This window comes from Polyodon spathula, unplaced genomic scaffold (genome assembly GCF_017654505.1).
Source record: "Polyodon spathula isolate WHYD16114869_AA unplaced genomic scaffold, ASM1765450v1 scaffolds_764, whole genome shotgun sequence".
Taxonomy (NCBI): domain Eukaryota; kingdom Metazoa; phylum Chordata; class Actinopteri; order Acipenseriformes; family Polyodontidae; genus Polyodon; species Polyodon spathula.
Window position 1 is genome coordinate 553,777 of NW_024472252.1, and position 21,918 is coordinate 575,694.

The 21,918-nt window shown below is 45.7% G+C and overlaps 3 protein-coding genes and 2 non-coding genes across 7 annotated transcripts; 4 read left to right on the forward strand and 1 right to left on the reverse strand.

The window, feature by feature from the left end:
* The first annotated feature begins 149 nt into the window (after positions 1-149).
* Positions 150-1,845, forward strand: LOC121308667 (plasma kallikrein-like). 3 transcript variants are annotated; one of them, XM_041241210.1, is made up of 5 exons: positions 150-363; positions 600-786; positions 887-1,164; positions 1,270-1,417; positions 1,588-1,713. In XM_041241210.1, the coding sequence occupies exons 1-5, from the start codon at positions 273-275 to the stop codon at positions 1,619-1,621; spliced, it is 738 nt and encodes a 245-aa protein (XP_041097144.1). In that variant the 5' UTR covers positions 150-272; the 3' UTR covers positions 1,622-1,713. The 3 variants fall into 3 exon arrangements, with proteins under 3 accessions (XP_041097144.1, XP_041097142.1, XP_041097143.1); XM_041241208.1 differs by having other exon boundaries at positions 209-363; positions 1,270-1,409; positions 1,588-1,845; XM_041241209.1 differs by having other exon boundaries at positions 209-363; positions 887-1,149; positions 1,270-1,409; positions 1,588-1,845.
* A 455-nt stretch (positions 1,846-2,300) lies between these two features.
* Positions 2,301-11,120, reverse strand: asl (argininosuccinate lyase). Its single transcript, XM_041241207.1, has 17 exons — positions 11,010-11,120; positions 10,647-10,721; positions 9,516-9,710; positions 8,748-8,831; positions 8,423-8,479; positions 7,727-7,824; positions 7,370-7,447; positions 5,971-6,048; positions 5,725-5,777; positions 5,234-5,296; positions 4,889-5,003; positions 4,461-4,545; positions 4,309-4,368; positions 4,118-4,201; positions 3,559-3,639; positions 3,311-3,417; positions 2,301-2,701 (listed from the first exon to the last, which is right to left on the reverse strand). The coding sequence occupies exons 2-17, from the start codon at positions 10,659-10,661 to the stop codon at positions 2,557-2,559; spliced, it is 1,398 nt and encodes a 465-aa protein (XP_041097141.1). The 5' UTR covers positions 10,662-10,721; positions 11,010-11,120; the 3' UTR covers positions 2,301-2,556.
* Positions 11,121-12,443: 1,323 nt separating this feature from the next.
* Positions 12,444-12,514, forward strand: trnag-gcc. Its single transcript has one exon. It is a non-coding gene; the product is annotated as a tRNA-Gly (tRNA).
* A 340-nt stretch (positions 12,515-12,854) lies between these two features.
* On the forward strand, positions 12,855-12,925 carry trnag-gcc. The gene has a single exon. It is a non-coding gene; the product is annotated as a tRNA-Gly (tRNA).
* A 320-nt stretch (positions 12,926-13,245) lies between these two features.
* On the forward strand, positions 13,246-17,662 carry LOC121308604 (calcitonin gene-related peptide-receptor component protein). Its single transcript, XM_041241078.1, has 6 exons — positions 13,246-13,289; positions 14,074-14,110; positions 14,415-14,513; positions 14,903-14,997; positions 15,639-15,696; positions 16,984-17,662. The coding sequence occupies exons 1-6, from the start codon at positions 13,282-13,284 to the stop codon at positions 17,143-17,145; spliced, it is 459 nt and encodes a 152-aa protein (XP_041097012.1). The 5' UTR covers positions 13,246-13,281; the 3' UTR covers positions 17,146-17,662.
* Positions 17,663-21,918: the final 4,256 nt, after the last annotated feature.

Below are 21,918 nucleotides of genomic sequence, written 5' to 3' on the forward strand. Positions count from 1 at the left end.
TAAAACAATATAAAGATTGGATAAATAAGAACAAACTCGTGTTTTTCATGTAGTTTACATTCTAAACATCATTTCAGTTTTATTTCCGGTCATTTTTAAAACCGATTTTCGTAATGCATCCCCCCCAATCACGATTCTGAATGACAAATGTCACGGTATGACGTCATGTGTCAACGATCTGAACGGCTTTGTCACCACGTGACTCACACTTTTTAAATCAAAATGATGTGATTTGAAAGACAGGATCAGATCTGCGCTGCCGCTCAAGAGACATGGTGTGTGTTTTTAAGAAATTAGACACGATTGCCTTGCAATTTCTGTTGCTACTTACTTTAGCACTTGCCTTGGCCGAGGAAACAATACGTAAGTATTTAACATAGGTGTTATTTAAAATACTGATCAATCATTTTAAATATTGAATATTCATGTCGATATCCTGCTTGTTCCGCCTCGACTAAGGTCTCATTTTAAAGCTACCGAATCGGGAATAAGTAACTAATTTGATCCCGGTAAAAAGAAATAAGATCTACAGTTTAAAAAGCCCAGGCACGCCGGGGTCGCTCAGCAAGGTTGCGATTATGAATGGTACTCTCTTGCAGCGTGCGGCACCAGGTCTGCAGAACGCGGGGGCGAGCGGGTCGTGGCAGGTAAAGGTGCAGAACCGGGGCTGTGGCCCTGGCAGGTGGCGCTCTACCTAGTGCCGCACACTCGAGTGACCTGCGGCGGAGCCATCGTTAACAGAGACTGGATTGTAAGCGCAGGGCACTGCTTTCTTGGTCCTTATAGGTGGGTACTGTTTTTTTTTTCCCCCATAAAAAAAAAGTCCACTTGCAACAGATAGATGTATAGGGCGTGTAAAAATATCCGCTATCCTTTTTTTTTTAAGGGATCCTCTTAAATGGAAGGTAACCCTTGGGTTGGTTGATACAGTGGTTCCTGAGCACTGGGCACAGCGGTCGGGCGTGGATAAACTTTACGTGCATGAGCAGTTTTTTAACCCTGATAACGACATCGCCCTGCTCCATTTAAGTAGCCCAGCTGAGTTCAATGATTACGTCAGACCAGCCTGCCTCCCGTGCGCTGGCGCAATCAACACGGACGAGTGGAGTAACTGCTATGTAACTGGATTCGGACTGTTTTCAGAAACGGGTACGGTAGTGAAAGGTCAGCCAGGTGCGCAATGTCGTACCGTCACGGTAAAGACACGCAGTAGTGGTGCGTTACCGTGTGCGCTGCGCCAGGGTTGCTGACTGGTCTTTCCTGTCTCAGGAGCTCAAGAAGTCCTTCAGCAGGCTGCAGTGAGGCTGACCCCAGCAGATGAATGTAAAAGTAAAGAAATGTATGGTGCATACGTGAACGACAACATGGCGTGTGCTGGCTTGGCGGGAGAGGTGGAGAACACCTGTCAGGTAGCAAGGTCACTGCAGACTTCGAAAAAGAAACTTCCAGCAGCACAAGGGGCCAGGTCTAAACCTGTGCAGCCTGCAAAACCCCAGTGCACAGATTTCCTCAACGTGATGTCATTGCGGCAACATGACATCAGCATGACATCATGAAGTGACTTCGGTCTTTTTTTTTTTTTTTAAGGTTAACAGCGGGGGTCCTCTGGTTTGTAAACTGAAAGGAGGGAGCAGTGCCTTCCGGCTTGTGGGAGCGGGGAGCTGGGCTCGCGGGTGCGCTGACCCCGACAAGCCCGGGGTGTATTCCTCAGTCAGCAGGTACGTCGAGTGGATTGCAAACACAACGGGCATCGCTGCAGAGGCACTGCAAGGGGAGACGACCACACTGACGTGTCACTGAAGAAAGGCCAATTGTACAAATAATAAATGTCTTGTTGCATTAAAATAGTCTTGATTATTCTGCTGACCTCCGCACTAGCACAAGTGTTCAGTAACACTTGCAGACGAGATTGCTTCAGAAGGGTTTTTAATTGATGGCATCAGTGTTAAACACCTTAATCATACATGAAGTACGTTGCACCCTGCAGTATAACTTAGCCTTTTATTTCAATACAGTATATAAAAAAAAGCTGTCTCATCCCTGAACGATCCTGCGCCATGGTTGCGACACTGAAACGTTGTAATCACAGTGACCCTTTCATTGAAAGCACAGGTGTGCACACCTATGTCGAACACGCCCCGTTTTTCTGACTGACGCTGACTGGCAGTTGCCACTGCACAAGCTTCTAGTCGAAATTACCCAGTGAACATTGCAACATATTTATCATGGCATTACAGGACTAGGAAGCATCAACTGAGTGGCTAAGGGTTTTCAGGAAATGGAGACAAAAAACACATTCATTCGTTTTGTATTTTGTTTTATTTTCTGGAACACACTGACCCCTGTCTGGCAAGGGCTGCATTTTCAAAGTGTTCACCCCCACTTGAATGAACTCCTATTTTATGAATGACAAAAACTCCACAGTGATGCACACAGCAGAGAAACAAACAACTAGGGAGTGCGTAAGAGAACTTCAGTTCAGTTTTGCAAAACCAAGGGGTTAATATTAAGAGGAGTGGCATAAACTCTTTGAAACCATATCCCATAGCCCCTCGCCTAGGACCTGCGTGGTTTGAGCCAGTCTCTGAGGTGCTGGATCTGGGCTCTCACACTGCTCTCCGCTGTCCCTCCTGGTGCGGTGTACTGTTCAACACTGTTAGTGTAATTCCACACAAGGGACACATCGCTCTCAAACAAGAGGCTGGAGACACAGAAAACAAAAATCGGATCACTGTGTCAGCAGGAATATCCTTTACAGCCCACACTGAACACATCACATGCAGGCGCCCATGAGAAGCGTACCACGGTGAATGCGCGGTTTTGTCAAACCCAGGCAAGCGGTCATTAGGGGTGCTCTGATACTCGTGCTTGACTTTAGGAAGTATTTAAAATGGGCAGGCATTAAATAAATCCATTAATGTGGTCATTTAAAAAAAAAAAAAAAAAAAAAATATATATATATATATATTTCTATTGTAAGTTTGCTTGATTGTAAAGGTGGGGGAAGGACAGCGTGTCTTGTTTTGAAATCAATACATTAAACGGGTGGATTTATTTAATACCTGCTGGTAAATACTCAGAATTGCCTATAAGAAGTATCAGCACACCACGCTGAAGCCTCTAAAACCATAGCATTTGCGAACGCCAATGCGATGCAAAACACGAGCGATGTGACAACACTGTCTGACTACCGCAAAGGAAGTCCAGACGCTGGTCTTCAGAGATTGCGTGACTGGGGTTCTGTTTTTCAGTTTTACTGAGGAGGTTCAAATCCTTAGCTGAGAGCAGCCGGGCCTTGTGAAATACAAACCTGATTGTCTTTAAGTCTTCCAGGGTTAGCTGGCTGAGAGGAATGCCCTTGGTCTCGGCTAAATGAACAGCCTTCCCAGAGGCACCATGGGCTTCTCGAAAAGGCATCTGCATTGAAGACAAAGCAAAGGCTTGAGAGCCCAGCAAACACCTGCGAACCATTTATTTCTATAATCTGTAACAGTCATATATCTCAATGACACGGCTGCTGATTTCAAGTGCTGTGGCTCTGCTAGTTTAAATACTCACTCCTTTTCTGACGAGATAATACGCCAGATCTGTAGCAAGCATGTCTGTGCTCAAGGCAGCTTCCATTGCAGTGCGATTGACCTGAAAATGAAAAGGCGCAAACAAGTTCTAATCGAACACTGGCCACGCATTGATCAACACTAACAGATGCATTGAGAAAAACTGAAATACAGGCTGTTTACAAAAGCCTTAGATACACCTAAAAGCATGCCTGTGCTAGTAATGCAATACAAACACCAGATCACCAAAAGTATTGGGGCAGTAAGGGAATATGCAAGGCTGTTAATTCAATACCATTTATTTAATTTCCAATGGGGTGATGGTCAACCTCTGGCAACAATCACAACTCTGAGCCTATCACCAGCACTCTGTACAAAATGTTAGTAGGTATCAGACAGAATATTGCACTATTCCTTAATCAGAGAGACAGCTCTTTACTGGCACTTAATAAATGTCATGGATTAATGGATCAATGAGCAATCGAAGCTTGCAAAATAAATCATAAATGATTCACGGTTGCATCTCCAAGCACAGGCGTGAGTAACATGCTCCATCTCACCTTGAGAGTGGAAACGACACCCGTAGCGATCTGCAGCACGGCACACACCGTATCATAACTGTCAAACATGGCCTCCTTGTCTTCCTGGAGAGAAACGGCATCAGAACACCGTTACACATCAGTTTGCAGAAAGAAGCACAATAAAAAAACCAAATACAAAAAACACACAAAATCCGGTTGGAGATCCAGACCTGCAAGTCTTTGTTGTACGTGCTTGGAAGTCCTTTCAGAGTCATCAGAAATCCTGAGCACTTCATAGAAAAACCAAAAGACAGAAAGAAGGAATGAAGACATGAAAACACACAGGAGCGCGCTTCCAGATGCTGAGCTCCGAGATGCTTACCCTGCCGAACAGGCGGCCGGCTTTACTACGGATCAGCTCCAAACTGTCTGGGTTCTTCTTCTGAGGCATCAAACTGCTCCCGGTGCTGCACAACACACAGACAGGCAACCTTGGTATTACCAATCATACAGGAACGACTTCATTCTGCTATCGCATGTGGGATTATCTTCAAGAGCACATTCAAAACAAACACAAAAGTTCTACTTAACATTGCCGTTCGACTAAGGATTTAAACAGAATGTTTGGCAGAGTAAAAGCTTCATTTGGTGTAGATGTTTTCCTTTAGAATCAGAAGTTCAATTAAAGATCCACTGCTGACGTGCAACACAGAGATAGATTCAAATATCAGATTTACCACCATTACAGTGGTTTAAAAATGCATCATTTCCATGGATCGCTTAAGCTTTCCCTGCACCTTGCGCTCTTACCTGTAGGCGTCGGAGAGCATCACAAAGGCAAACTCCTTGGTGCTGTAGATGATAAGGTCTTCTGCCATCTTACTGAGGTGCGTCGCACACAGGGAGGCCCAGAACAGGAACTCCGCTGCGAGGAGGCAGACGCACGGGGCGTGTCAGGAAAGCAACACACGGGGCACACCGCACAAGTCTGGATCACCACACGCAGTCTACGTATTTCACAATATTTAAAAAACTTAACATTTTCCTTCGAAAGGAACTGGGAATTTATTTTAAAAAGGATTTGGAATTGCCATCCCAACCCTGCTGAGTGGCTTGATAATGCCAACTGCCTAAAAGTTCATCAGAAAGACATACCAACAAAGTCCCGGTCGCTGGTGGCATCCATACTGTTCACACTAATGGCATCAAAGTGCAGCTCTGTAATCCAAAGGAAGAGAGGCAGTGTAAATGGGTCGTTTCTCTCTTGCCATTTATTTATTGACTCATTTAAAATTGCATTCACTGGAAAAGCTATATGAAATGCAAACAGCTTGTTTGCAAAAGGCATCCCAGGAGGAAGGCAGGAGCAAGTTCCAAGCCTTGTGTGCGACTACTGCCGTCACGTCACATCGTGAGCAAACACAAGGCTGGTTCAAACAGCACTCTCTTAGAAGGAGAAGGTCCAGTTTGTTGAACTAGCAAACTGTTTTGCCTTGCTTCTCTTGAAGGAAGGGCTACTGGAATTTAAGCGTTCCATTTATTTTCTATTTGATAAAATCACCCTAATGTACCACGTGGGACACACCCACTTGCCAATCTGTCTTATCAGTTCATTATCAATATTAGGTTTAACAATGCGGGTTTACCTTTCCGAAGAAGATCCCGGTCAATGTTGAAGGGATTGCCAGCGATCGCACCGCTATATTTCAACAGATTTCAAAATAAACAAATGAAAGAACAAAGGCAGCACTTTACATACGTCTGTGATATAGAATAGGTTAACATGCAGGGATAGATGGCCAGCTGCAAGCTGAAAATGCAATCAGGTCTGAATCTGTATTTGATTTCCAAGCAAAACATGTGACAGGTCGAGGCAGGGAGTAATACGGTACCTTCCCAAGGGAAGGATGTTCACTCTGCGGCTCATTTCCTCCAGCTTCTCCACATCTCGACACAGCGCAGCAGCGTGGCTGAAAACACGAGAAATCAGGAAAGTCAGTTTGGTTCCGTTTTGCACCAATGCAATCGCCACAGCCAAAAAAAATACCCATCGCTGACTCTCGTACTCGGAATAGCCTTTTTGAAGAAGCGTTCACTGACTATAAATAAAACCCATTCATTAATGTGTTGATTTCAAAACAAGAAAAACAGTCCTGCCCTCACCTTTACAACCGAGTACTACCCAATGGCAATTAACTTCTGCACTGAGCGTTTAAAAAGCAGCCTGGAGGGGAATTTTCCTCTCGCCCGGGAATTTTCACTGCTGTACTGCCGCGCCTGCTGAGAAATACTTCTTAAAGGCAGTTAAGAGCAGTATTGAGACACCCTTAATTGCTTCACTGGAGAATGAGGAAGAAGGAAATGCCACAGACACTAAAACCAGTTTCTCAGCATTTTGTAACTGTTTCAGTTGTGCAAACCTTTCTCTGAAGCACAAAATCCATAGTCAATCTGCTCCACTGTATTCACTAACAAGGACTTTATTTACAAATGCTTGAACCAGCTTTATCCCCAGTCAACAGGAAAGAATGCCTCTACCCTTCCACTCTGAAAGCTACAGCGTCCCTCAATCCTTTTCAGATTTACAGGACAGCTTCCCAGCTTCGGGAATGGAGGGAGTCTGTTAGTCTGTGGAGGGCTCATTAGGAAGCAGATCTGTCCCTGAACATCCCGGAGGTTACTCTAAGCTCCAGTGCTAGAGAATGAATCCAGTGTCACAGTGACAGTCCTGTTTGAAGCCTCTCTGAATGACACTGTGAACCTGGAACCACACATGGCTGTTTTTAGAACAAGCACAAGCTTTTTGACAACCAGGAAAAAGGAAATTAAAAAAAATCTAATTACAGTCAGCAGCAAGGGCATAGTGTTTAAAATAAATTGTACCAGAGCTGTCCCATTGAGAATCAACTGAACAGTTAAAGAGATATTAACAGATACACCCTCATTCCATTTAACACTATTTAAATCAGCCATTTTTAATAGCGTCTTTGATATATACCATAACAAGAAGGAATAAAAACTAGACAGCGTTTCAATTATTCCATTTTTAATTATCATCATATTGTTCCGGACACACTTCAAGAAAATACTTTAAATATATATTTGTTAATGATTTTTAATATTTGCAATTGAGAAACAGGGGACTGGAAAAGTGCTCATATTGCTGTGAGGGAATCACTGCCCAGAGACCAGGACTATATTCTTGAACAGCCTTGTCACAGCCTGGCACCAGCTGCCTGGTTTTGAAAACCTGCCCAGCGCCGCATTACCACTGGAAAAAAACAAAATCACCTGAGGATCCAGTGACTCCATTGGATTGGCTGGGCCCTCTGCATATGGGTGTACCCGGGAAACAGAATGCCAATCTCCCTGGCAGAGACACGGAAACACGCAGACAGGTGAAGGGAACAGACGAGCAAGTTAAACAGGTTTCTGCATTTTTTTTTAGGGGTGGGTGCGTCTATACATGGAGTGCATGCAAAGTGCCACCCTGCATGCAGAAGCAAGGTTTTGCATAGACATGGAGACTGAACTGTTGCCTCAATGGGCCAGTCTGAACAGGATCGTTCTAAAGTCCTGCCCACAGGGCATCTTTCATGAGCAACCAGAATAAAATAATTAAACAAAATGGCAAAGCAGAGGACTTACGAAGCAGCCCGCTCAGTCATGGTGTTGATGAGCTGCAGGAGGTAGCCGGTTACCGTGGAGATGCCATCACGCAGCCACAGCCTCATGTCAGTCACAACCTGCAGGGCCAATCACAAGAAAGCTACGTGTTAAAGCACCAATCAGGAGAATGGAACAGGGAGTCCCATTAGCACGATAACAAATTACAGCGGCACACTGAGGAAGGCTGTTTCATATCCTGTACCCCTCAGGAGCAGATTACCACTGATAACATGTACAGCTGCTTCAAATAGGATATAGTTCTGTGCTTATTATAGAGGGGTCCTCTTAGTGCTTCACTGAACACAATTATATCATGAACCCTGAAGCTGTTACTCCTATTCCACTGTCTATTTTTACTCTAGTGACTTTTTCTATAAATGCTTCTTGCACTAAAAAGAATCAAATAAAACATGGAATATTAGGACCAGCGATCATTTGATTACATACCGCTATCCAAGAACATTTTTCATTCAGTTCAACAAACATCCAGCAGGTGGCATTTGTGTACCTACTATGTCTAAATAACTGGTTTGGTCAGTTTAGAGACAAAATAAAAAGTTCAAATCGAAGCTCGTTAAGAACGCGGTGATCATGCCCGCTGATCCTTTAGATCCAAAAGGGTTGCCGTTTTCAGCAAGTGTGACCAGACTGACAAGAGAAGCTGCACAGCTTCACCTGATCGTTTCTGCTTCGACCGGTGTGGAGTTTACCGGCTGCCTCTCCGATCAGCTCCTAAAACACACAGAGCAAATCGTCACCAGCAGGAAAGCAAGAGAAATACTCAGGCAGGATTGTGACGGAGAAGAAGAGGCTTACACAAGGTGGCACTCTGAGCGCTCGTGCCCAGTAATGCTCTTGTGAATTTGCAGCGTCTCAGCGTCCTATAACCGTGTAAATGCACCAAAATCCCACGTCAGCATGGGATAACAACCATATTTAAAAGACAGACAGCCAAGATCATGCACATTATTTGAATGATATAAAAGCAAAGATCCTGCACCTTTAGTCTTCGCTCATTGGCTGTGTGAATGTCTTCATCACCTGCTTTGATGTCAAAAACTCCTTTGGACCATTCTTCATAAATCTGTTAGAAGAGAATATTTTTTAATGCATTTGCAATGATTGGCTTTAATACTGTTTCTATTCACTCCCAGTGGGAATTTAAAAAAAAAAGTCACACGACAGACTGAGGCACATGACTGTTCTTGTTAAAGGCAAAACTGTAAGATGACTGACTTTTCTATGGGAACTCCAGCACAGTGGCACATCCAGCAGCCTCTCATAACAGTCACATCTGCACTGTAGCCAGGGCCTTTTCCAGCACCTCACTGACCCCAAGCCAGGAGAGACAAAGAAACTGGCAGCATTGCAGTCACATGAGCCAATTCACAGCCCGCTGGTCTTTATTGAGAAACACCCTCGCTTGTGTTTTACACTCTGTGTGCCCTCGCCAGTCCTAGCAGACTCTGGGTTGAGCGCAGGGCAGAGTGGGTTACACATTGCTTTGTGGTAGGGTATACGAGAGGACACTGCCAGGACTGTCTCAGAGAGACAGGCTCACCTGTCCTGTGCTGCAGGCACTGGGATGCCACCTTCAGGAGGGGTCCTAAAATCACCTGCTGAGGAAGCGGGTGTGAAGGTCGAGTGGCAAGATAAACTGGCTGGAACACGTGGTACAGGATCTTAGTTAAAACCTGGGTCATTACCCCTTTAACCCTCCAATCGCCTGTGTGCTGTACAGCAAACCCCACAGTAACGGATACAGTACCTTGTCCATCCCTTCCAGAATCTGCTCCATTTCAGCCTTTGTGACCAGCCCAGCTTTCTCCAAGGCCTTTACATAGGCCTTGCTGCCTTGAATATCGGCCGCCCACATTCGCTTATCGTAGTGAATGGAGGCGTTGAATTTCTCCATGATGGGGTCTGTCGCTCCCACGAACCTGCCACCCCAAAGCTTGTTTCCCTGCCAGAGACAGACAGCACATCTCAGTAAAACACAGGGACAGCTCTGGAAACCCAGGGATTAATGGGGTTTGAACAGGGTTCTGGAAACCAGACTTCATGAAGTAATCGAGTATCCTGCTATCCAGAGACACCAAGGCTGCCGTGTTAGGATAACAATACAAGCAGGATTTAATAAATCTCTGAATCACCAAATAAATTCAATTTCGTATCCTATGTATTTTTTTTATTAACAAACACTCTTAAATATGTTGCATCTTTTTAGATGGAAAGAAGGGTTTTTGTCTGAAATGTCGTCAAATATTTTTTTTTTGTTATCATTTAACCTTTTCTGTAGATCTAAAAAAAAAACACTTTGTTTTCATTTTTGTACACTGCAGTTACCTCCTTTCAAACCTAGATAGACAGATAGGAGTGCAGTAGGTAACCAGTTAATAAAAGGTGGCACTGCCCAATCTTACTGGAGTTTAAGAAGATGAAAGCGGCTGCACTTGCTCCCTGTAGCAACCCCACTGCAGAGTCCTTAGTTCCACGAGTGAATGCAACAGCTGTCTCTTAGCAGAGCAAGTGAGCGGAACGGGTTATTATTATACCGGGAGTTAAAGATTTATTGACACAGCCAGTATCATTTTAACAAGGGGCAAGAGAAATAAAGAAAAAAAAAAAAAACAGCTTGCTAAATACTTGGTAAGAAACATAGTGGAAATGTCCACTATGTTGCAATAGCAGACGAATCTCAAAAGGCAGCGTCGCTAACAGAGATCACAAACGCTTCCTCCTTCGTAACCATCATCCACTGTATGCTGGTTTGTTTTTATTTTTCATCAAAAACACACAATTATTATTTTTTTTTTTACAGTATCCAATCCAGTATACAAAAACGACAGCAGCGTTACCCGTACTCGCACAATAACCGGCTGTGCTGACACAGTCTTACCTCAGACGAAGCCATTATCAGCGCTGAACTTGGGCTGTAACAGCGGCTGTCTTCCAGAGAAGGGCGAATTGAATCCTGTTGAGAGAGACAGCGATCTCTTCAAAACACTTCCAGTGCGAGAATAGCAATACGCTTTCAAAATAGGATTGCATGCAGCATGCTCCCGTATTGTATCAGTTACATGTCCCCTACACACAACATCACAGTACCAGCCAACGGCATGCAACATACACCAAACACAGTAAAACATTGAAAGGAAGCAATCACATGCTATGGCACATTACAACGCATGCCTATATCATCGTATTCTCTATGCTAGTCGAAGTGTTATGCATTTATAAATTGAATTATATTCCGTGATACCTGTATACGCTGTTGATTGAAATCAATTCACCCCTGCAAGTTTGCTATCATTTAATTCATGGGTCCTCGGTTGCGTTTTTATACTGTCCTGGGAATCTGGATTCCGGGAAAGTCTCTTAGCCACGCCTTGTGAGTTTGGCCCCGCCCCACGAGGAAAAGAACGGCGAAATACATTAATATTCATGAGCCCAGCAACTGACCAATCACCGCGCTTGTGGTGACATTTCTTAATTAGCCCGTGTTGGTCGGTTCCAAGGGCTGCTGTTGTAAGGTGCGTACGCATATTAATGAAGTATCAGCGTACAGCGGTACGAGAAACACCCCGGCAGAAAACAAGCGGCTAGCTGCACTCCAGTCTGACCCTGCACTCCAGTCTGACCCTGCTCCGGCACAGTCTAGCCCTGCACTCCAGTCTGACCCTGCTCCGGCACAGTCTAGCCCTGCACTCCAGTCTGACCCTGCTCCGGCACAGTCTAGCCCTGCACTCCAGTCTGACCCTGCACTCCAGTCTGACCCTGCTCCGGCACAGTCTAGCCCTGCACTCCAGTCTGACCCTGCTCCGGCACAGTCTAGCCCTGCACTCCAGTCTGACCCTGCACTCCAGTCTGACCCTGCTCCGGCACAGTCTAGCCCTGCTTCAGTCTGACCCTGCTCCGGCACAGTCTAGCCCTGCACTCCAGTCTGACCCTGCTCCGGCACAGTCTAGCCCTGCACTCCAGTCTGACCCTGCTCCGGCACAGTCTAGCCCTGCACTCCAGTCTGACCCTGCTCCGGCACAGTCTAGCCCTGCACTCCAGTCTGACCCTGCTCCGGCACAGTCTGACCCTGCTCCGGCACAGTCTAGCCCTGCACTCCAGTCTGACCCTGCTCCGGCACAGTCTAGCCCTGCACTCCAGTCTGACCCTGCTCCGGCACAGTCTAGCCCTGCACTCCAGTCTGACCCTGCTCCGGCACAGTCTAGCCCTGCACTCCAGTCTGACCCTGCACTCTGACCCTGCACCGGCACAGTCTAGCCCTGCACTCCAGTCTGACCCTGCTCCGGCACAGTCTAGCCCTGCACTCCAGTCTGACCCTGCTCTCCAGTCTGACCCTGCTAGCCAGTCTGCACTGCACTCCAGTCTGACCCTGCTCCGGCACAGTCTAGCCCTGCACTCCAGTCTGACCCTGCTCCGGCACAGTCTAGCCCTGCACTCCAGTCTGACCCTGCTCCGGCACAGTCTAGCCCTGCACTCCAGTCTGACCCTGCTCCGGCACAGTCTAGCCCTGCACTCCAGTCTGACCCTGCACTCCAGTCTGCCCTGCACCGGCACAGTCTAGCCCTGCACTTCTGACCCTGCTCCGGCACAGTCTAGCCCTGCACTCCAGTCTGACCCTGCTCCGGCACAGTCTAGCCCTGCACTCCAGTCTGACCCTGCTCCGGCACAGTCTAGCCCTGCATTGGTGGTTCAGTGGTAGAATTCTCGCCTGCCACGCGGGAGGCCCGGGTTCGATTCCCGGCCAATGCATCTCTCTTTTTCTTTTTAAATATATACATATTTTTTTTATGATTTGAAAAGTTGTTTCTCTGGATAATATTAATAAAACACCGGCACAGGAAGATCGACCGAGTTATCAATCAATGCACACAGCAGGGAGGGCTGTAATGCTCCAGACCGTGCCGTGGTCAACATGTGTATTGCACCCGTAGTGTTTTACCATTGACTTGCACTGGGAAATCGTTTAGGGCGCTTTAAACAATGCTAGACTCCCAGCGGGACGAGGGTGCGGCACAGTCACAGCTGTATTCATTCATGCTTGTATCTGTATCGGGTTAGATACCCACGCAGAGCCCCACGCTGCATGCCTGCATTGGTGGTTCAGTGGTAGAATTCTCGCCTGCCACGCGGGAGGCCCGGGTTCGATTCCCGGCCAATGCATCGCTTTTTTCCTTCTTGAGTCTCATTCTCTCAACTCTCTGTCTGTAATTTAACATGTTGAAATAGCATATACCAATTCGACATGCAATTAACTTAAAAATACAATACACGTCAATACTAATGCATCATGCAAATACCGGTACGCGTATTTATAATGCATTTATATTAATTACATACGACCCTTGTCGAATCATTATCAGGAAAGACCCTTTTGCAATTAATTAAGTCTCAGTAAATATCCGGTGATTAAAATTGAAATAAAACATCAACATTGCTTCACATAGGAAGCGATTTACCAACACCAAGAGGAACGCCCGGAATGTAAAAGTGGGACACACGCCGGAAAACAAGGCAGGATGGAAGTGTGAGCGGGTTTTATTTGTGTTTTTCAGCTCGTCTCTGCCGTTGTCTGCGTGTGTTGCGATAAAGGCGACGCTTTGTTAAAAAGATGATTTAATACGTGCGTTTTGCAGTATGAACGCTAGTCGTTTTCGCGTGTTATTGTGAGCCTGTGTACACAAGTCAACACGCTGCAGTACTACAACCTCACTGCAGTAGATATGCTTAACGGATCTTTTCTGTGAAATAGCGTACAGTCTCAACGCCTCTATACCTGTCGGTGCACCCTTTTATTATACTAGGTGATTCCCTGGCATTACACCTCATATCGCAGACTTATTTGAAGACGGCGAGGCACCCACAGCACTTACAATACGCCACTGAAGAATGCGCTTCAGCGCACCGTTTGAAACTGCTGTGCGCTACACAAACACCGCGTCCCCGCAGTAATGAAAACAGCCACTAGGTGGCTCCAGATCGCTGTTTGTATGACAGAGCAGACAGCCAAATAATTCAGGGCTCCAGACAAACTTCTTCTTTGGCCAATGACTCCTAGGCCAAAATAAAAAGCTTGTCAAATCCAGCTGTTGGCTGCCACTTTAGGACCAAGTTGGTTGCTACCAAATTTAACTGCTTAAAATATAAGAGAGCAGTTCATCCTGGATCACACACACCTGGGAAAGAGAACGAGGCTGTGCAGAGTGGAGGGGCGCCCATGCGCTGTTCTGCTATTATCTGTATAGAACTTGATAAGGAAAGGTTTTATAAATGATTGTTATTTTTTTTTTTTTTTTTTTTTACTTTTTCAGGAAGGATACGAACACGGTAATGCTGAGCAATTATGAGGTATGGAAACCAGACTCCCATTGCACAGCAGTTTGATCCAGTCCTGGTTTTACTAGGAGTTTAATAAGACACACCTGCTGAGCTTGTTACCTGCACACAGTGGCTGATCAAGCTGGTAGTAAAACCTGGAGTTTGTGAAACTGCTCTGCAGCAGGAGTCCTAATCCCCTCCCCGGATGATCATTTCCTCCAGCAGATTGCATTGTAAAAGGAGCTAGTGCTTTTTTCAGATTTGCACATCGTCCTGTAACCAGGACCAAGCCTGCCACTGTAACACTCACCTCACCCTCTGCTGTTTCTCACAGGTGTTTCAGCTGCTGACAGACCTGAAAGAGCAGAGGAAGGAAAGGACGAGGAATAAGCACAGCGCTGGGCAGCAGAATCTGAACACCATCATGTATGAGGTGAGTGAGGCAGCAGTGTCTCTATAGACACGCGCACACACAGGACTGCTCCGTCTCGCGCTGCCTCCTCCACACCCACCTGTTCACACATCTATTGATCTGTCTCTTCTACCTGCTCTGCACTGGACTTCCCTAACCTCAGGATGCGTTACTGGATCCTCAGCTGATGCACTATCCCTGCGCTAGTGCACTGCTGTTCTGTAGATATCACTTGCTGTAAGCCTAACTTGTTGTATCCTAGTTCAGATTGTATTTTAGCAGTATTATTTGCACTTACTGTAAAGTATACTGTGTGTGTATGTATGTGTATATATATGCATCTCCCCCATGGGATATAAATAATACAGTTTTATTATAGAAGCATGCCATGTCGTTGTGTTTCCTCCCAGACTCTGAAGTATCTGTCAAAGACGCCATGTAAACTCCAATCCCCAGAGATAGTGAGAGACTTTCTCACTGAGATGATTCCTCACAAGCTGACAAAGTAAGTAGCGCCGCGGCACAGCCGGGTCAAAGCGAGCCCCGCTGAGCACCGAAGTCTTTTAAATAAGATGCTCTTGAACTATTCCGATCATTAGTCAGTCTTGTTCCCCAGTCGTACTGGGCGAGTAAGCATGTGGTTTTAATTGGCGTGTTGGGCAGCGCAGAAGTAACGCTTTAGATGCACTGTGATGACATACTGTGTAAACAAGGCCACGCAGGATTACGAAATACATTCCAGCTCAGAATAACACAAACATCCTGCCTGCTTTAGACCGCAATCCCTTTGACGTGTGAGGGCTATTGATCGTTTCAAATAATAAGAAAAATCCGACATTGGAAGCTGTTCCCAGTGCACACGCGGAGTCCACTAGGCCTCGGAGACCCAGCCCGCTGTGGGTTCGGCATTGGCTCTCTGTGTGTCTCATTAAAGCACGTTTCAATTTCAACCAGCTCTCTGCATTTCATTTGCAGGTTTTTGCTGGACTGTCTTAGAAAGCCTTTTAGTTTTTATTTTTTACAGAAAAAAAATGGCAATATAAAAATTTTTTAAAAAATAAAGTAACGTTTTATTTTTTTATTAGCTTAGTAACACCATTTTACTTTTTCAGTTTAAACTATTGTCATTGCCTTTCATTTCTTAAGGGCTGAAAAACTTCAACTACTGAACCACAGGCCCCAGACTGCTGTCGAGATCCAGCTGGTAAGCCGTGTTTAACACTCATAGGAACGCATAACCATTTCTTCAGCATCCCACCACAGCCCTGTAGTACCGCTGGCGACCTCTGGTGGCGTAAAGGGTAATGACAGGGGAAGTGTTTCAATAAGATGCTGAGGAAAGCTGTGGGTTCAAGTCAATGGACTGGCTGGATACTAGGCACGCTGTCCACTTGGTTTTCAGAGCTGTAAAGAACTGCAATACAGTGATTACAGGGGCGTGAATAAGACTCCTATTGCATAGCAGTTTCACCCGTTCCAGGTTCTACAACCTTGATGAGCCCCAGTCTACAGGTAACAAGCTCCGGTGTGTCTTATTAAACCCCTAGCAAAACCAGGAATGGATCCAACTGCCAGGGAGTCTTATTTCCCTGCAAGATCTTCGTGCAACTGTTTCCAAATGAATTGCTGTGCCCAGAAAAACTAACATTAACTTGAGCAATGCAGTAAGTGCATCCTCACTTTGCAGGTTTGAAAAACAGATCCCCTTTTCCAAAGCGAAGATGGTTCGTTTCAATTGAAAGATTGAGCAGTTGAAACGCACACAGCATCAGGTAGTGCCTGGTTCTTAGCCCCCCATCCAGCCCATTCCAGACGGTTGCCATGCTGAGGTGCCAGGGAGGCCATAATAGGCTGATCCCTGGAGCCATGGCCTCTGGGATTAGCAGGGAAATGCATCCCCAAATTAAAATGATTTGCAGCCCAATCGTTTTCCAAGTTCAACGAAAGGTCGCTGATTTACAGGAGCGTGGCTTATTTCAGCCCGATCCCCCAAGCTGCAGGAGATGCTCTCTTCACACACTTTGCCAGGTTTGACAGATGACAGTACAAGACATGCTGTCTGTGTCTCGAGGGAGATCGATGGGACTCTTGTGAGGCTCTGTGTGAGAGTGCTATTCCTGGTCATTACTGCAGGCTCTGTGTTTATGTTTGTTTCTTATCTCTGTTTAATGTTGGCGGTCTCCTCTGTTCACTGTGCCAGTTCTGCAGTCTCTGAAAGCAGTCACCAGCCGGCCCTGGACTTGCTGTTTGAACCTGAGAAATATCCTATAGTTCAACAATTTCAAAGAATGAAATTGTTTTCAATGGTTTCCTTCTACAAAGAAACTGCAACATTTCTCTGGGGCAGAAGTTTAATACTAAACCCTGTAACAGATAAACACCAACATATACATGTTCAAGCAGCTATCTGATTGATGTATTTTATAACTGGGGTTTCTTACGAATATGCAGCTAGCGTGCTTGCGTGTGTGTTTCTCTCCCTGCTAATCAGATGGTGGAGGAGAGCGAGGAGAGGCTGACAGAGGAGCAGATTGAAGAGCTCCTGCAGAAAGTGATGGAGAAGCTCCCGGGAGACCCAGAGGAGGAGAAGGCAGCCCAGGAGCAGGAGGGTGCGGAGGGGATGGAAGAGGAGGAGGAGGAAGGGGGGCAGTAGGCTCCTGCAGTGAGTAGACAGCCGTCCTGGGAGCAGAGAAGCCTGGGTCTGTGGGATCAGACTCACTGGGGGCAACAAGGATTTTGTGGGTGAAGCTGTGCACTTCTTGGGCAGGATTGTACCCTGTATTTTATAACCCTGTGTCCTTGTAACACAAAACAAGTGACATCCTTGCAGATCGCTGTCTGATCACCTGACTGAACACGTGATTTCCATTAGGAATGTTCCCGGGACTTTGCTGTAAGGGACATTCAGCTGAAAGCAGTGATATGACAGAGCAATCCTGTTTCCAGAGTGGGGAGTAAACTGATTCCAGCACTCGAAATGAACAGCTCGGAACACTTCTCTCTGCTTTCTCGCTTGGGGTTGTAACTGTTTAGTTTTGAACCTTTTTTCCTTTTGCAAAGAATGATGCACGCTTAGTAAATCCAGTTGAAACGTATTGACGAATGCCAACACAGTGTTCTGTTAGCTGCTTGTTCAATGTATTTTTCTGATTTATAAATGCAGCCTGTCACAACGTTGCCTGCCCTCATTTCCTGCATATGTTAGCAGTGATGTGTTCCTTGTGTGTGTAACTCGGTACTGCGGTCTCATTGAACTGTTTTATCTCGGGGGTGGGGGGGGTGCAGGATCGTAACCGTTCTCCCACAGATCAATGCTAACAGACACAATATTTAGACTGCAGGATCATTAGCCCAAACAGAAGACAAAGCTGCCAAGTCTGAATATTGATCTGTGCTGCTTGATTGCATTGAAGCTGTTTGAGTATGAATCTGCAAACTTCAAACACGCAGGCACAGGACTTCAACCGGGGTCTCCAAATGTTAACCCTATTTGTCTCTATTTGTCCTCTCAGTGTGTGAGGTCAGGTTAGCTGCGTGTTCGTTCCTGTGTGTCATGCGTGTGTATTCACATTTTTCTTTGCTGAAGGTCAGATATGCCGCTGCCCCGCGGGTAGGTGAAGGGAACATCGTCACCCATTGAAAGTGTGTTCAGATGAGTTACAAAGGAAATCTACCAGCATGTGCTTCTGGGGGTAGTCTGTAGGTCCTGGATCAGATTGCTTGCCTTTGGAAATTTTGAGTGGAACAGAGTTAGTTTTAAATCACTAAGAAAAAAGTTCTATATATTGCAGTTCTGTTGAATTGTGGAAGTTCCCAGTAAAGCTAAAATGCTACCTTAAGCTCTTAAAAGAAGAAATATATATATATAAAAAATATGGACATTTTTAAAATGATTTAAGACTGCTTAGATTGCAAACCCACACCCACTGTCTGATTCGTCTGTGGAGCTGCTGCATGTTCGGAATAAACTCAAGAGCTGTTTCTATTCTGGGAACACACAGACCCAGGCAGATCCTTTCTGTACAGAAGCCCCTTTATAAAAGCAGAATGCCGCACTAAGCTTTTAGAATGGTAGGATATCAATTTAGAAAGTATCGCGTTACATAAGAAAAATCTATCTGGAACTGAATGGGTTAAGGCTGTGTGTGTGTGTTTGCAGCTTTCCGTTTCCTTGCTGGTAAACTGCCATGGTTACACTGTGTGTTCTCAGAGGTACTGCACAGAGATCCGGAGCACAAAGAAAAGGGGGGGGGGGGCCTGTTGATTCAGTCCTAGGGTAAGCTCTGCAGAGTCACGGCAAACGTCAGGACATTTTCATTACAGTTTGCTCATACTAGAGCAGCGTGCAATACTAGAGTGACCTGTGTAGCAGCATCGTCCAGCCGACTGGTGCTTCATAATGCAAGACAGTGTTCCACTGTGTTATGGAACAGTTCCATGCTGCTCTTCCATTAGTTTCAGACGCAGGTGGACAAGCCCCCAAGCATGTAACTTTGGTAACCGAACTGACGTCACCTTGTATTAATATCTCCTAAAAATATATACCTCTTAAAAGTGGCTGAATGGCAGCAAAGAACAGGGAAATATACCAGAAAATGAAATCCACTGCTAATGAGGAATTTACTGTCGAGGTTATTAGAGCAAGTTAGAATGATGTGCCGTCCTCTGGAGTGGGCTGCAGTCCCTGGATAAATGTCAAGGACAGTTTTTTTTTGTTTTTTTTAATATCCTTTCTATGTATTTTTTTTTTTTAATTACTCCCCTGTAGTTGCCAGACTTCCACACACGCTGCCTGGAAGTTGCAAGTCTGGCCAAAGAAAACGCGACTTCTTTCTGCCCGTCGCATTCCAACCCCCCCCTGGAGCTCAGCACTGGAGCAAAATCATCATTTCGACGGCCAGGTTATTAAACCCTGTCTCTCCAGCTGCTGCCCGCATACCGCTGCTCTGTTGCTTGCCGTTAATGCTCAAAACGATTCTGGGGAGCCTGATTATAAATGCAGCCTCCCCTCAATTTTCCTCCACTGTACAGCACCTCTGGGATTACCCTGTTAGTCCATCTGTAACTTTGAAGAGAACCGATAGCTCTAACTTCCAGGGTAAGCGGTTTCCAACGCCATTGTAATGTATATCCCTTCCACATCGTTTGCAATGCGTTCTGTTGCTCCAGCATCTGAGATGTAACTTGGAGCATGTTTCTATGGCAACGTGGTTTACTGAAATATGACACAGAAATACAGGAGTGATGAGTGAAGTCCTTGGAAAAACAAATATGATTTATAATATCTGGTGGAAACCCAGTTTAGTGCAGAAGTCAGTCCGCTGGGTTGTGTGCGAGTACCTGTCTACTGCTTGTGATTGGCCCAGAATTAGAGAATGTGACATGTGACCCCTGCAGTGCTTTCAGACTGTGGGTGCAGCACAATTGCAAACAGTCTACCGAAAATGAGGACAGGCCATTGCAATGATACACTCCCATAGAGACGGGCCCTCACTTCAGGTTTATTGCCATGTAATCCCTGGTAATTCTCTCTGTGTTGGCTATCGCTGTGTTTAAGTAATGTGTTTAGCATAAACATCAAACCCACAGAGTTCTGTCACGGTTTAGAAGTGTTTCGCTGTGCCTGGTCTGGCCAACACTTCAGCGCTTTCCAGCAATCTGCTGGTTTGCACGCTTACTGATTCAGTGACAGTGACGCAGCCCTCGTTCTAATTTTAAAAGGGATTTCCTCTTTGAAATGTCTCGGGTATCAGAAAAGACGCAGCGACCCAGACAGAGAGTAACATAACCCTCCAAACCTGGGACACGACAATATATTTAAACAATGCAGGATGACTTAATATAATAACATGAATATAATATGACATTACTAAGACACGCCAGTATCATGTACCATGATCAATTACAGCACTCCATGTCATCTGTTTTCTTACTCATTGTGTTAGCCAGGACTATCACGTATCCCTGCGCTCCTTGGCCTTTTAAAAACCTGCTCTTCAGCTCCCATCTGTTCAAAGAATGATGTCAATGATGGCTTTAGACAGGCTTACCCCCTTGGATAGGCGGTGCTTGGTTCGTGGCCATTAACTGCTTACTGTGCGGAGAGGCTGCTAATTTTAATCTCATTGGTGAGATTGCAATGCAGCGGTGGAAGTAAGACTCCTATTGCATAGCCGTTTCACCCATTCCAGGTTTTACTAGGAGCTCGATGAGCCACAGTATAGGTAAGAACCTCAGGTGTGTCTTATTAAACTCATAGTAAAACCAGGAGTGGATCAAACTGTTGTGCAACGGGAGTCTTATTCCCATCCCTGCAGATGTCTGTGTATCCAATTAATGTGCCCAGAAAAATCACACAGAACTTGAACAATGCTGTAAATAAATCCTTACTGTGAAGGGTTTAAAAACAGATCCCCCTTTCCAAAGCAAAGCGTCTGGGTTTCACTATCTAGTTCATGAGCCAAGGTGTGCATGTATAATGAAGTTCGCCGGCAAAATCTTACTTCCGTCGCTGGGTTACGATTTCGTTTTCCTCCCGCGGAAGAGCTCCGACATTCTGCATCCCTGCTCTGATGCCATGGGCTCTGAGCCCGAATGCCATTCATTGGCGCATTCTTCTTGCAGTGTTTCACCCTTGTGTTTATTGTTAGTGTAATTGTTCAGACCTTTTGGTTTGATGCTCTGGGAGCTTTCCTCAAGTGTTTTGTTTGGAACAGACCTCAAGTGGTTACCTCATCAATCCAGATGTTGCTGATTGGCTGCCAAACAGAAACACCAGTCCACATCCTGGATCTGGGCTGACACTGACATCAGCATGGGGATAGCTATTGCCATGGCGGGGGGGGGGGGGGGGGGGTACACAAACGAAGTAGCTGAGGGTGCTCATCTAGACTGTTGCGTGTATGTCGTTGGTGAAGGACACGGCAAGAGAGATTGAGGTCACTTAACACTGAGCAGATCATAAAGTGTATTAAACCCAGGTTTCGTGGCAATAAGAACCACACGTGATTTTTACATTTGAACACATTAACAGGGGTTATGTGGACCGAGTTTACGCTTGCAGCAATGCTGAAGCCAGCCTTCCCAAACAAGAGTTACATTTTGAAAAGAGGAGAGTGAAGTAAGTGGAGCACACCTAAACACAGCTGCTGTAGGAGTGCCCAGGAAACCTACAGAGAGAGAGCAGAGAGCAGAAACAAAAAGGCAAGTGTCGTGGGATCCGAATCTTTGGTGTTGTGCTGTCGTTGTTCATGAACCCCTTGCAAGTGACCTGAACTGGCAGTGTGATGATTGCTCTGGTTGATTGTTTGCCTCGTCAATGTCAACATTAATTTTCACATCTGTTTGCTTTTAAAGTCTAGGAGCCCTATCGTAAAGCAATGCTGGTTTTTGTTTCCCCCCTTTATATAAACGGGTCTTCCTGATT